At 37.9% G+C, this 15,367-nt stretch overlaps 1 protein-coding gene across 14 annotated transcripts in view; it reads left to right on the top strand.

Annotated features, from left to right (window-relative positions):
• RPS6KA3 (ribosomal protein S6 kinase A3) overlaps window positions 1-15,367 on the top strand; it is a 123,039-nt gene that overhangs the window by 65,203 nt on the left and 42,469 nt on the right. For 13 of the 14 annotated variants that reach the window (XM_036304392.1, XM_036304391.1, XM_036304396.1 and 10 more), the window contains 6 exons: window positions 1,806-1,886; window positions 2,662-2,741; window positions 3,343-3,449; window positions 7,352-7,389; window positions 7,569-7,711; window positions 7,896-7,966. In XM_036304392.1, coding sequence (XP_036160285.1) covers window positions 1,806-1,886; window positions 2,662-2,741; window positions 3,343-3,449; window positions 7,352-7,389; window positions 7,569-7,711; window positions 7,896-7,966 — 520 coding nt within the window. The remainder of the gene's footprint in view (window positions 1-1,805; window positions 1,887-2,661; window positions 2,742-3,342; window positions 3,450-7,351; window positions 7,390-7,568; window positions 7,712-7,895; window positions 7,967-15,367) is intronic. The other variant, XM_036304395.1, reaches the window with a different exon arrangement.

A 15,367-nucleotide genomic window follows, 5' to 3' on the forward strand; every position in this document is an offset into this window, starting at 1 on the left:
TGCTCCACAGGGTCTTGGCAGCATTGGCTGCGATTTGGTGGGGTGTCGCTCCAGGGTGGTGGCAGGGCCTGTATCCCACTTGGGGGAAGCTGAGTGTTGGTTTGTTGGTGCCAGGTCCGTGGTGCCATTTATTATTATACTAGGGGCCCGGTGCACGAAATTCGTGCACTGGGTGTGGGGGGGGGGAGTAACCCTCAGCCCAGCCTGCCCCCTCTCACATACTGGGAGCCCTCAGGTGTTGACCCCCATCACCCTCCAATCGCAGGATCGGCCCCTTGCCCAGGCCTGACGCCTCCGCCAGAGGTGTCAGGCTTGGACAGGGGACCCCCATCTCCCCCCGATCACTGGCTCTGACCCCCGCCCAGGCCTGAGGCCTCTGGCCCAGGAATCATGCCTGGGCAGGGGACCCCCATCTCCCTCTGATCGCTTGCTCCACCCCCCGCCCAAGCCTGACGCCTCTGACCCAGGCTTCAGGCCTGGGCAAGGGGACCATCATATCCCTCCAATCCCCGGCTCCGCCCCCCACCCAGGCCTGATGCCTCGGCCAGAGGAGTTGACCCTCATCACCCTCCGATCACCAATCACCGGATCGGCCCCTTGACCAGGCCTGAGGCCTCCGGCAGAGGTGTCAGGTCTGGGCAGGGGATCCCCAGCTCCCCACGGTTGCAGGCTCCACCCCTGCCCAGGCCTAATGCCTCTGGCCGAGGCATTAGGCCTTGGCAGGGGACTCCCAGCTCCCCGTGATCTCCCACTCTGCCGCTGCCCAGGCCTAACACCTCTGGCCGAAGCATTAGGCCTGGGCAGGGGACCCCCAGCTCCCCGCGGTTGCAGGCTCCGCCCCTGCCCCTGCAGAACGCCTCTGGCTGAGGCGTCTGGCCCGGGCAGCGGGGACCCGCAGCTGCAGCGGCCCCGCGATCGTGGGCTCCTCTTTAGGCCCAGGCAAGGGACCCCTAGCTCCCGGGACTGCCAGCTTCAACCGTGCCCAGCTCCCATCGCTGGCTCCACCCCTACTTCCTGCTATCACTGGCCAGGGCGGCAAAGGCGCCTGATTCTCCGATCATGGCTGGGGGGGCAGGGCAAAGGCGGCCCCAGGGCCGCCTTTGCCCTGCCCCCCACCTCTTAGCTCCCCCCTGGGTTTCCGATCACTGTCAGTGGCAGGGGGCTTCTTTCTGCTTTCCCTTTCGCCTCCCTGCATTGTGCCTACATATGTAAATTAGCTGCCATCTTTGTTGGCAGTTAACTGCCATCTTAGTTGGCAGTTAATTTGCATATAGCCCTGATTAGCCAATGAAAAGGGTAGCGCCGTACGCCAATTACCATTTTTCTCTTTTATTAGTGTAGATGGCCAGTGCACATCATGGCAGCTCCTGCATTGAACATCTGCCCCCTGGTGGTCAGTGCGTATCTAGCTACCAGTCAGAGGGACACTTAGCCTTTTATAGATATAGATATGTCATTGAGATGCCTCATTCTTTAAATGTTGCTCTTTTTTGGTCATTTTTTTATAACTTTAATTAAAATACTTATAAATTTAATGTTAATGCCAATATCAAATATGTTTTCTGTATTTATTTTTTAACTCAAAAGCACAGATTTTATAAATATATACAATTCCTTCTGGTTATATAATTTGGTAAAAATATAGTTATTAATTTTAAAAATTCAAGAGTAAGATGTATAAAATGTGATTTACTTTTTTATACATACAAGCACAATTTTATTTAAAATAAGCACCAAAGACATTTTGTTTTAAAGCTTGTCTCTGAAAGCTATTGCAATGTAGCCATATGTGCAATATTTTATAGTTCGAGACCGTGTTCGGACAAAAATGGAGCGTGATATCTTGGTAGAAGTTAATCATCCTTTTATTGTCAAGTTGCATTATGGTAAGTTATAAACCACCTCCCACCTCACTTCACCTCAATCCTCACTTCCTTATGACATTCAGATATACTAATGTGTATAAATATTTGTGTATATTTATGTGTTTAGCAGATATATATAGTAAAGTCATAGAAATTAAACCATTACTTGACCACACTTTAGAAGCTTTTATCACATTTAACTTTTATGTTTCTTTTAAACATTATCGTGTCTGAGTGGGTAGCCCTAGGAACAGGTAATAATAATAATTTTTATTATATTAATAATAATGTGTTAGCCAAACTTAAAAACAACAAAGATCCCTAATGTCCTGGAACTGTTATCGCCTATCTTTTCCCCAAAGGCATGTGCGCTTTTTCGCAGTGGGTAAATGTATGGTGATTCCTACTATATGTAATTAAAGCTAACCAACCCACATTTTTTTTCTGTAGTAAAGTGAGATGGTTTTTGTATTTTGTTTCATGTTTAAGTAAGTCTTTTTCTTTGGGGAATTTTTCTTATTGATCATGTTTTAAAACTATTGTATTTCTCAGAGACTGTTGCCTGAAGAAAACCTAACAAATGTTCTAGTGGTTTCATAAAAAGAAACACTACATTTAATATTTCTACATGGAAGCTAAGAGAAGTCAGTGGGTATCTTCGAAATAAAAATCAGTTTAGATCTATGATATAATTATTAATTTGCTAAAAATAATAATTTATGAATGATTTTACCTAATATAAGCCTAAGAAAATAAACTATGGTGGATTAAATGAAAATTTTCTCTCTTCATTCAGCTTTTCAAACTGAAGGGAAGTTGTATCTTATTTTGGATTTTCTCAGGGGAGGAGATTTGTTTACACGCTTATCCAAAGAGGTATATGATTAATCTTTGTTTTAATCTATTTATGCTCACCCTGTTTCAACTAAAGCTTTGTTATATTTCAATATTACGTTTATCATATTTTCTCTAGTGGCACAAGATTCTTACATTGAAGAATCAGAGCCAAAAAGAGGTTTTTGGTTTTTTTTACCTTTTGAATTTATTCTGAAAGTAGGACTTTAAATTGATTAATTATCCTGGTCTTTCATCCTTCTTTTAGTTACAGTTTTCTTAGAAACAATAATATATCAACAAGATATCCTTAAAGTATTGGTAGTGGAAATTCAGCATGCATTTTAAAGATCACTTTTCATTTCTAAGATATTACTGTGGTGGGGCAACAATCACCAATCACATATTCTTAATATAGTTGTTACTTAACAAAATGCAAAATTCTTTCTCCCACAGTGCATATTTAGCATTTAGTAAGTAATTAGTTGACTGATAATTTTGCAAATTTCGTATGTAAATTGTGGATAAAATTACATGTAATAGCAAAGTTATAATTTTTTAATATTTAAACTCTGGGATGGAACTTTAAATGAAAATTACAGACAAAAAGAAAATAAAGACAGAAAAATTATTTTTATTTTAGGTGATGTTCACAGAAGAAGATGTCAAATTCTACTTGGCTGAGCTTGCACTTGCTTTAGACCATCTACATAGCCTGGGAATAATCTATAGAGACTTAAAACCAGAAAAGTAAGGAATCATACTACTAAGTTGAATACAATGTAATATCATTGTTTAGGAGGTAATAAAAGGTAAAAATTACTTCATAGAACTATCACAGCATTGCATTAGAGTCCATGTGCTTCACATTTCTGCTAAGACTATGTATTCTCATACTTTTTTTAAATATGTTTTTATTGATTTTTAGAGGGAGAGGGAGAGGGATAGAGAGATAGAAACATTGATAAGAATCATCAATTGGCTGCCTCCTACTGGCCCCCTACTGGGGATCTAGCTGGCCACCTGGGTATGTGCCCTGACAGGGAATCGAGCTGGTGACCTTTGGTTCATGGATCAACACTCAACCACTAAGTCATACTGGCTGGCTTAAATATCTGTTAATCAGAATTTCTGCTAATATTATCTTGCTTTCATTTACATTCTTTGATTTGTAATAAGGTTGAAATCTATTTTCATATGTTTGTATTTTTGTGTGATTTTTCTGTTCATGGCTTTTGCCCATTTTTCTTTTGGAATGTTATTTTTGCCCATTGATTTGTAAGAGACCTTTACAAATTAAGAATTTAACCATTTGATATACAGAGTGGGGCAAAAGTAGGATTGCAGTTGTTCATATGGGAACTAATATAATAATAAACAAGAATACAAGAATAAACTTTGTTTCACGTACTCACAGCTGTAACCCTGCTTTGTCCCCACTCTGTATTGCAAATACATTGTTCTGGTTTGTCTTTTTATTTTATTTATGCTATTTTAACCTACACGAGTATTTTTTTTCCTCAGATATATCAGTCTTTTCTTTTGTGATTTTTTTTCTTTGACTTTTATTATTAGAAAGGCTTTTCCAATCCCATGATCAGATTTTTTTTCTAATTTTATAGTTTCTGTTTTTACTTTTAACTCCATCTAGAAGTGTTTTGGTATGAGGTATGGCATAGAGCTAATGCTTTCCTCCAAATACTGTTTATTGAAAATGTTCTTCTCCATATGATTTCAGATTTTAAGTGTGAGTTGAGCAAATTTCCCATTGCTTTTATAACAGCAGTTACTAATATTTAAATTGTACGAACTTCTGATTTTTAATTTGTGTTTATCACTTTTAGTAAGAAAGTTTTTTCCGCCTTAACCGGTTTGGCTCAGTAGATTGAACGTCGGCCTTGGACTCAGGGGTCCCAGGTTTGATTCTGGTCAAGGGCATGTACCTTGGTTGCAGGGCACATACCCAGTGGGGGGTGTGCAGGAGGCAGCTGATTGATGTTTCTCATTGATGTTTCTAACTCTCTATCCCTCTCCCTTCCTCTCTGTAAAGAATCAATAAAACATATTTTTTTAAAATAAAAAAAGTTTTTTCCTCTTTTTAAGGAAATAAACAAGAGCTTTGCTCTATCAGAAATTTTTAAAATAACTTTTTTTTAAAAAATATATTTTATTGATTTTTTACAGAGAGGAAGGGAGAGAGATAGTCAGAAACATCGATGAGAGAGAAACATCGACCAGCCGCCTCCTGCACATCCCCCACCGGGGATGTGCCCGCAACCCAGGTACGTGCCCTTGACCGGAATCGAACCTGGGACCTTTCAGTCCGCAGGCCGACGCTCTATCCACTGAGCCAAACCGGTTCGGCAAAAATAACTTTATTGAGATATAATTCACATAGCATACAATTCATCCACTTAAATTTTACAATTCAATGTTTTTTAGTATATTCAGAGTTTTGCAACCATCATCTTTATCAAGAACTTAGATATAACTTACATTACAATGTTACATGCACAATTTGCATAATTACAATAGGAAACAGAGAAAATGCTCCTTTGGAATCCTTTTAAGTGATCATTTAGAAATTGTTTACTTCCACATTTTATGTTTGGTTTTTCATATATTTTGTTTTGGGATGTTTCATATAATTCTATTTTTATTCCCCGTGTAATTACTGGGTTTTTCTCATCATTTTCCCAATTTCTAACTATCATTACGTAAGATATAATCCCTGGTAATAGTAATATAATCCTTAGAAGAAAAAGTTACTTTAAACATTCATAATAAAAATATGTTAGTGTTTTTGCCCAGCCGGTGTAGCCCAGTGATTAAGTGTTGACCTATGAACCAGGAGCTCAGGGTTCCATTCCCTATCAGGTCGCATGCCAGGGTTGTGGGCTCGATCCCCAATAGAGGGTGTGCAGGGAGGCAGCTGATCACTGATTTTTTCTCATCACTGATGTTTCTATCTCTCTCTCCCTCTCCCTTTCTCTCTCTGAAATGAATAAAAACATGTGCTTTTTAAAAAAGATAATAGATGGACATGGTTACTTAAAAGAATGCTTTAGAAGTTATAAGTAATACCCTTTTAACCACGTTTTCTTTTTTTCCTCTCAATATCAAGAATGATTTTAAAGTTTGTTTTGTTTTTAAATCTGTCTTTCATATATTTGTTAGAAGGGAGAATGATTTCTACCATACCTAATAATTCCTTTTATATTCCTTAAATGTGTTGGTCTGCTTCATAATCAAGTATAATCAAAATTAGTATTTTTTGCTAACAAGTCCCTTATTAGGAAGAGACTTGAAAAATATGTCCTTAATGAATTACTCTTGGTGATAAACTTTATTGTAATCATAGTTGAATTGATGACGTAGGAAGATTGGTAGTATTTTTGACAGTAAAATTTCATTATAACAAAATTTGGCTTTAACATTTTTAGTTAGAAGTATAAGTAAGGAAATGTCTGTATTATGAAATAGCTTTGATTATAAGTTAAACAGCTTATTACTTGACCTTTCAAGTCATATACTAAGATACCTATCCAGAAATACAATTGGCTTACAGTTTAGTATTTAATTAATGATGTTACTCTCCACTCAGTATTTGCTAAAGCCAGAAACTTGAGTGTCTTCTCCATTTTTTTCTTTTTTATCACAACCTATATCTAAGAGCTCATTAAATACCCCTTATTTTTTCCTCTAAATTTGTTTTCTAAAATTGTAAATCTGTTCATTTCTACCCTCTACACATGTGTAAACCTTTTATGGTCTTCAATGCCCTTGAAAAGAAGCCCAAACTATTAAGAATGCCTTATTGGCCCTTTGTAGACTGGCCCCATTCATTCAACATGCATTTCTTTTTAAAAAAAATTTTTTTATTAATTTCACAGAGGAAGGGAGAGGTACAGACAGACAGAAACATCAATGATGAGAGAGAATCATTGATCGGCTGCCTCCTGCACGCCTCACACTGGGCATGTGCCCTTGACCGGAATCGAACCCAAGACCTTTCAGTCTCTCCACTGAGCCAAACCAGCGAGGGCTGCATTTTTTATTTGTCTGTGCTCTGCCAGGCACTGAGCTACTAGATGAATAAGACCTTCTAGAAGATAAAACACTGGAGAATGTATACAGTGAAAGGATGGGTCAATGAAAACAAAGGAGTGTGAGGAAGATGTGTTGAGAAGAAGATTGTGTTGATTGTGTCAGAAAAAAAGCTAGGGAAGAATGATTGAGTCAGATGCCTTAAAAATGACCAAGAAAATGACAACTCTAGCACATTCAACTAAAATATGTAGACCCTCTGTCTGTTGTGCTGGGGAGTTTAGTTAGGTCATCTCTGTCGAAAGGCATTAGAAAGAGCAACTTAGAAGAGCATATAGGTTTTGTCTCTTTTTCTATTAGTTTTCTAGTGCACCCGGCTCATTAATACAAGTTTATAAAGCTTAACCTTTGGAATTTGTTATAGTCATGTGTCCAAAAAATAACATTTTTCCTCCTTTACCTTTACCTTCTTATTCACCGTCTAAAGCACTATTTTAGAATGAGTGTGGTGATTTGATGCCTAACAAAGTAATTTAGTTTTAGCATCTGTAAATCTCTAGTGGTTTGAAAAGATTTTCTGACTTTGTCTCTTTCTTTTTTTTCAGCATACTTCTTGATGAAGAAGGTCACATCAAATTAACAGGTAAAATTTCTCATTTTATTAAAATACTTTCTCTACTCTATATAAATTTCCTTTAAGGTCGATCATGGTATTGGATTAGAATATTTTTATAATTAATTTAAATATTGGAACTCTAAGTTTAAACTTTACATATGCAAATTATTGTAAGGTATTTATTAATTCTATATTTATTTTGGCAGATTTTGGCCTAAGTAAAGAGTCGATTGACCATGAGAAGAAAGCATATTCTTTTTGTGGAACTGTGGAATATATGGCTCCAGAAGTAGTTAATCGTCGAGGTCATACTCAGAGTGCGGACTGGTGGTCTTTTGGTGTGTTAATGGTGAGGTTTGGAATGTCTTTTTTTTTTAGAAGTTTAGTAATGAAGAGAGTAGAAATATAAATCATGTTTTATTATATAGCAATTTTAGAAGATTTGGTTGTAATTAAGATGATACTTTCTTACCTTCTGGCCTTGAGATTTTATACTATTGACTAATACCTCTGATTATTCTGCCATTTTGTAGTTTGAGATGCTCACTGGTACACTGCCCTTCCAAGGAAAAGATCGAAAAGAAACAATGACTATGATCCTTAAGTAAGTACTCCCTACTGTATGTTTTGATGAGATTTTAAAAGTAAATGTTTTGCTCGACCGGTATGGCTCAGTAGTTGAGCATCGATCTATGAACCAAGAGGTCACGGTTCAATTCCCTGTCATGGCACATGCCCAGTTTGCGGGTTCGATACCCGTTGGGGGCGTGCAGGAGGCAGCTGATCAATGATTCTATTTCATCATTAATGTTTTAGTCTCTCTGTCCCTCTCCCTTTCTCTCTGAAATCAATAATAAGATTTTTGAGTGTTGGCTGTAGTGTAAAAAATAACTAAGAAATTCATCAATATTATGACATTAGTATTATGTGGTTTAAATACAAATAAACTCCATTTAGAGTACTCGTATTGTCCTCATGTTTGTTAATGAAGTATTAAAAGCTTTACATTTGCCGAAACCGGTTTGGCTCAGTGGATAGAGCGTCGGCCGGCGGACTGAAAGGTCCCAGGTTCGATTCCGGTCAAGGGCATGTACCTAGGTTGTGGGCACATCCCCTGTGGGAAATGTGCAGGAGGCAGCTGATCGATGTTTCTCTCTCCTCGATGTTTCTAACTCTCTCTCTCTCTCCCTTCCTCTCTGTAAAAAATCAATAAAATATATTAAAAAAAAAAAAAGCTTTGAGATTTGGAATATGACAAGGATGCCCATTATTTCACTTCTATTCACATTGTCCTGGAACTACTAATAAGAACAGCAAGACAAGCAAAAGAAGTAAGGTTTAAGATTTTAAAAGGTTTAAGGTTTAAGGAAGAAATATAATTGTCATTATTTAGATAACACATGATCATGCCCATAGAAAATCCAATCTTCATATAAAGTCTTGGAATTAATGAGTTTAGCAAAGTTGCTGGATAAAAGGTCAATAAAATCTATGTCATGTCTGTATACCAGCAACAAAAAATGCTGTTTATAATCTATATATATAAAAAGCCAGGGACCTTAACACCTGAACAACCGGTCGCTATGATGCCCACTGTGGCCAGCTAACTGGCCCAATTGGGGTGGGGCTGGATGGCCAACCTCCCGTGGTCCCTCCCTCTGGCCAGCCACTCCTGATTGGACTCTCCCACCCCAATTAAGGGCGGGGCCAGCTGGCCAAATGTGCCCCTCCACACCCCCCTGCCTAACCCAGCCCCCAATTGACTCACCCCACCACCATAGGCCTGCAGCCCCACCCCCCTGATTGCACCCCCACCCCAATAGGGGGCATGGCTAGCTGGCCAACCTCCTGCAGCCCCTCCCCCCAGGTCGGCCCCACCCCTAATGGGTCCCCACCACCCTGATTGGCTCACAGCCCTTCCCCCAGCCTACCCGCCCCTGATCGCCCCCCCAACCCAATAGGGGGCATGGCTGGCCGGCCAATCACTCGCTGCCCCTCCCCCTAGCTGACCTGGCCCTGATCAGGCCCTGATCAGGGCGGGGCAGCCAGCCAATATCCCGCCATCTCCTCCTGACAGGCCCAGCCCCAATCTGCCCCTATTGGGGCTGGGCCGGCAGACCCCACCTAGGCACAAATTCATGTACTGGGCCTCTAGTTGTATAATAGTGTCAAATACCTGGGGATAAATCTAGAAAAAGTTATATAAGAACTCTACAGAAAACTAGAGAATTTTATTTTAAAAAATTTAAAAGACCATAATAACATGGAAGGTTGTACTACATTCATATTATGACAGAGCCAATATTACAAAAATGTGGCTTCTATAGCTCAATGTTATCCAAAGAAACATAGTTTGAGCCACATGCATAATTTTAAATTTTCTAGTAGCAGCATTAAAAAAGTAAGAAGAAAATTAAAATTGTTTTTTATATAGCCATGCACTATATAACAATGTTTCAGTCAGTAATGGACCTGATATATGATGATGGGCCCATAAGATTATAATGGAGCTGAAAATTCCCATTGCTTAGTGACATCATAGCCACTGCATTGTGGTGGTGACACATTACTCAGGTGTTTGTGGTGATGCTGGTGTAAACAAACCTACTGTGCTACCTGCCAATCATATAAAAGTAGAGCACATATGATTATGTACACTGTATTTACCATTGTGTTATAATTGCCTACAATACTCAGTAGAGTAACATACTGTACAGATTTGTACCCTTGGAGCAATAGGCTATACAATAGATCCTAGGACCTAGGTGTATAGTAAGCTATACTACATATATCTAGGTTTGTGTAAGTACAATCTGTGGTGTCCGCACAATGCCAAAATCACTAATGACACAGTTTTCAAAACACAGTGCATGACTGTAATATATTTCATTTGACCCAGTATATCCAATAAATTAACATTTCAGCATGTAATCAACATTTAAAATGATTAATGATATATGTATTTTTTTCATAGTTATTTGAAACTCAATGTGCATTTTACACTTAGAGTTGGGCTAGCCACATTTCAAGTGCTCACTGACTGTCTGTGGCTAGTGGCTACCATATTGGACAGCATAACTATCATTTGAATGTAAATCAAATTTAAGTCCTAACAATTATTTTTGTGTGGAACTTGATTCTAATAAGATAATACAAAGGACCAAAAGTAACTAAAACACTCTGAAGAAGTTCAAGATAGGGAGACTTGCTTTACCAAGTGTCAAGTTTTACTATAACTATAATTAGAAAATATGCCATTGAAACAAGTATAGCAAATAGACTTATGCAGTACAATAGAGAACCCAGTAACAAACGTATACATATATGGACACTTGATTTACAACCATTGGAAATTGAAGAGCAGTAGAGAAAGAACAGCATTTTTTTAAATAAATCATACTGGAAAAATTGGTGTTCGTGTAAAGAAAAGCAACCCCTATCTCACACCAAACACAAAAATCATCTCCAAGTATATTACATATGTATATGTGTGTATATGTATATACATACATACTTGCTTATGTAAAAAGGGAAAAAATATTCTAGAAGTATATGGAATAATATTTTCATGATCTTAGGGGTAGGAAGAGTAATCTTCACACACAAAAAGCACTAGTTAGAAAAGAAAAGATTGATATATGATTACTACATTAAAATCAATAACTTTTTCTCATCAAAAGATTCCATTAAGAAAGAGTAGAGAAGAAAATTATGACACATATAACCAACAAAGGGCTTATATCCAGAATATATCAAAAGCTCCAGTCGATCAATAAGAAAAAGACAGCCTAATAGAAACATTGGGTAGAGAACACAGGATTTCATTGGCCAATAAACTTATAGAAAGATGCTTACCCTCATTAATCAGAAAATGCAAGTTAAAGCCACAACAAGCTACAACCACATACCCACCAGAATGACTAACAGTAAAAAAGCTGACAGTACAAAGTGCTGACAGTATGTGGAGCAGTGGTAACTTTTATACATAGCTGGAAGGAATATAAATACTTTTATAACCACTTTGGAAAGCAGTTTTTGGCATTCTCTTCTGAAATCATATATATATCCAATAATTCCACTTTTAGGCATGCACCAGTTTATGTGCATCAAGGTACTTGCACATCAAAAAACAAGTACAGCCCTGACCGGTTTGGTTCAGTGGATAGAGCGTCGGCCTGCGGACTCAAGGGTCTGAGGTTTGATTCCGGTCAAGGGCATGTACCTTGGTTGTGGACACATCCCCATTGGGGGGTGTGCAGGAGGCAGCTGGATCAATGTTTCTCTCTCATCGATGTTTCTAACTATCTCTCTCCCTTCCTCTCTGTAAAAAATCAATAAAATATATTTTCAAAAAAACACTAAGTACAACCCTAACCGGTTTGGCTCAGTGGATAGAGCGTCGGCCTGCAGACTGAAGGGTCCCAGGTTTGATTCCTGTCAAGGGCATGTACCTTGGTTGCGGGCACATCCCAGTAGGGGGTGTGCAGGAGGCAGCTGATGGATGTTTCTCTCTCATTGATGTTTCTGACTCTCTATCCCTCTCCCTTCCTCTCTGTAAAAAATCAATAAAGTATATTTTTAAAAAAACACCAAGTACAAAGATGTTCATAACAGCATTATTTGTCATAGTCAAAAAATGGAAACTGGATCAATCATTAACTGTAGAATGGATTGATAAATTATGGTATATTTATATAATGGAATACAGCAGGGGTTGACATACTACTTGTAAATATTTTAGGGTTTTCAGGCCAGACACAGCCTCTGTCACATATTCTTAATGTTTATTTTTGTTTCCAATACTTAAAAAATTGTAAAAAACCATTTCTAGCTTGAAATCCATATAAAAACAGGCTGAAGCCTTTAGCCCATGGGTGTAATGTGCCATATAGCAAAGAAAATGAACAAACCACAGTTATATGCAACAACATTCTCATAAGAATGTTGAGCAAAGGCAGTTCAGACACAAAAGAATGAATGCTACATGATTCTATTTATAAAGTTTTAAAAACAGACGAACTAAAGCCTAGATTTTAGGGTCTACATTTAGATCACAAGAGCCTGAGGCAAAATAAGGAAAGTGGTTACATTGGATGAAGGGTTCTAGCAATGTTACATTTCTTAGTCAGATGACTATTCACTTTGTGGTAAATCATTGAGCTGTGTATTCTGGTTTGGATTGTTTTGCACTTTGTTTTTCTTTACAATAAAGAAAAAGGTTTAAAATGTTTGCTGTATAAATGAATGTTCACTGAACCTTTATCACTCCCATCTACTCTGGCCCTTTTCTTTAAGCCAGTGATGGCGAACCGATGACACGCGTGTCAGAGGTGACACGCGAACTCATTTTTTTGGTTGATTTTTCGTTGTTAAATGGCATTTAAATATATAAAATATATATTGTTCTCTATTGTACTATGGTTGCAAATATCAAAAAATTTCTATATGTGACAGGGCACCAGAGTTAAGTTAGGGTTTTTAAAAATGCTGACATGCCGAGCTCAAAAGGTTCGCCATCACTGCTTTAAGCTAACAAACACACTCTAGTGTTGGAAAAGAGAAACAACTTTTTTGACCTGCCTTGCGTTCCAAGTTTCTGCACCATCTTCCTGCATCGTTTCAACACAAGCCTCTTTAAAGAGTAGTCTTTCTTTTAGCATTTTTGGGCTGCTTTTGTTCTGTAGTCTGTCATTCCTTCCCACTACTCTATTGAAACTTCTCTCACTATTGTCATGAGTGATTTAGTTGCTTAATCCAGTGGCAGATTATTAGAAAGGTGACTTTTGACCATGTGTTCACACAATTCATTCAACAGATGATTGAAATCTTGTTACAGATACTTAGGATGCAGTGTGAACAAGACTGACAAGATCTTCTGTGGTCAAACAGAGTTTGCATTCTACTGGGGCAGACAGGAATTAATATTTAAACAAATAAATATGATAATTTCAGATATTAATAGGAGGAATAGGGATAATAAACCAGGGTACTCTTGAAGTGTGGGGGCAAGGGCAGGATCCATTTTAGATGGGACAGTTAAGGAAGATCTTAAAGGTCTTTGACATTGTTGGCCACTCCCTCCCCCCTTAGTTTTTCCTGCTCCCATCGGCTTCTCCTACCTCTAACCATTCCTCTTTTGGTCTCTTGCTTGACCATTTCTTCTCTGCCTGCCTTTCTCTTTTTAATTATGAAATTTTTCAAACATAAATTTGCAAAAATAGAATAATACAGTGAACACACATATATCAGTCACCCAGATTCAACAGTCATCAAGATTTTGTGACATTTGTTTCAAGTATTCCTTTTTTTCTAATTTACTGAAATATTTTAAGCATTCCAAACATGTCATTTCTCACCTACTTCAGTTTGCATCACTAAAAAATATGGATGTTTTCTTACATAACCACATCTAACAAAAGTAGTAATAATTTTGGGGTATTATCTAATACCAATGTTTCACCAGATTTTTCAGATAGTCTCCAAAACGGTGTTTTTATAGTCCTAAATTAAGTCTGCTCATTTCATTTGGTTGTATTTCTTAAGCTTCTGTTCATCTAGAACATTCTACCCCTGCCCCACCCCCTTGACACTTACTTGTAGAAACCAAGTCAGTCAGTTTAGAATTATTTTTTTCTAATTTTGTCTGTGAAAAGATAAGACCACTCTCAATATCTGAAACAAAAAGCACAAAGCTGATTGTATTGCTTACTATAGTAAGGGAAGGCAATGCTGGTTCAGTAAAGTCTTTCCAAGGAGAGCAGACCACTGTTCCTTTATATCAGCGGTTCTCAGCCTGTGGGTCGCGACCCCTTTGGGGGTTGAATGACCCTTTCACAGGGGTCGCCTAAGATCATCGGAAAACACATATATAATTACATATTGTTTTTGTGATTAATCACTATGCTTTAATTATGTTCAATTTGTAACAATGAAAATACATCCTGCATATCAGATATTTATGATTCATAACAGTAGCAAAATTACAGTTATGAAGAAACAATGAAAATAATTTTATGGTTGGTGGTCACCACAACATGAGGAACTTATTAAAGGGTCGAGGCATTAGGAAGGTTGAGAACCACTGCTTTATATGGTTTTGGGGAAGGGTGGAGTTCAAGACGTGGCAGCTTTTCAGGGCCATGAGTAGATTGACATCATCTCTAAGAATGTGGTTACTTGGGTCAATTGGCATTCAGGTGTGGTTAGTGTTTGGCTAATTTTCACAGAGAGCCATTGGTTGGTTTGCAAAAACAACAACTATGTACACCTGGGCAAGTTGTCTTTCAACAATTGAATGGATTTAAAACCAGTTTTGGTGGCTCTCTTGCTACCATGGTAACATAACAATTCTTTTTGTAGGAGTATGCAAATATCTTTATTCTCCTGTGATACCATTTAACTTGTTCCTTTATTCTGTTTCTGGTTAAACTTTTTTGGCAAGATTATTTCATAGCTCATGCTGTTGCATCACATCAAGAGGCTTACATCTGGTTGTTCCACTTTAAATGATTAGTTCCCATGGCTACAACTGATTCCTCCATTGTAAAGTTCCCTGTCAGGCCTTCATCTGTTGGTTTCATCTATTGATAATCATTACTTGAAACAATTATTTCACTAGGGCTTCAAAATAGTGGTTTTCTATTACTGTTATTCTTTCATTTATTAGTTGGGTGGTGGTTGTGTTTTTGGTGTTTTGTTTTTGTTTTTTTGTTGTTGTTTTGTTGTTGTTTTTGAAACAATGAACTTTCCCTCTTCAACTAGGGCTATTTAGTTACCTTTAAATAAGGCTCAAAGAAGAAAGGCAGAATAAATGTTTAATTGTTTTCTTAATTGTGAGAGCCCTAATTACTTTCATTGGGGGTTGTGTCCAATGACTTTGGTTTTTATGTTAGTTTTGCCTTTTTTTCCCTATAATGAACTTGTGGGATTTAATAATCAGTGTGATTCAACCAATTACATTCATTATTTTTGATGCCCAAATTGTCCTTATTCTGATCACTTTTAA

Source organism: Myotis myotis, unplaced genomic scaffold (genome assembly GCF_014108235.1).
Source record: "Myotis myotis isolate mMyoMyo1 unplaced genomic scaffold, mMyoMyo1.p scaffold_m19_p_4, whole genome shotgun sequence".
In the NCBI taxonomy this organism is placed as follows: Eukaryota; Metazoa; Chordata; class Mammalia; order Chiroptera; family Vespertilionidae; genus Myotis; species Myotis myotis.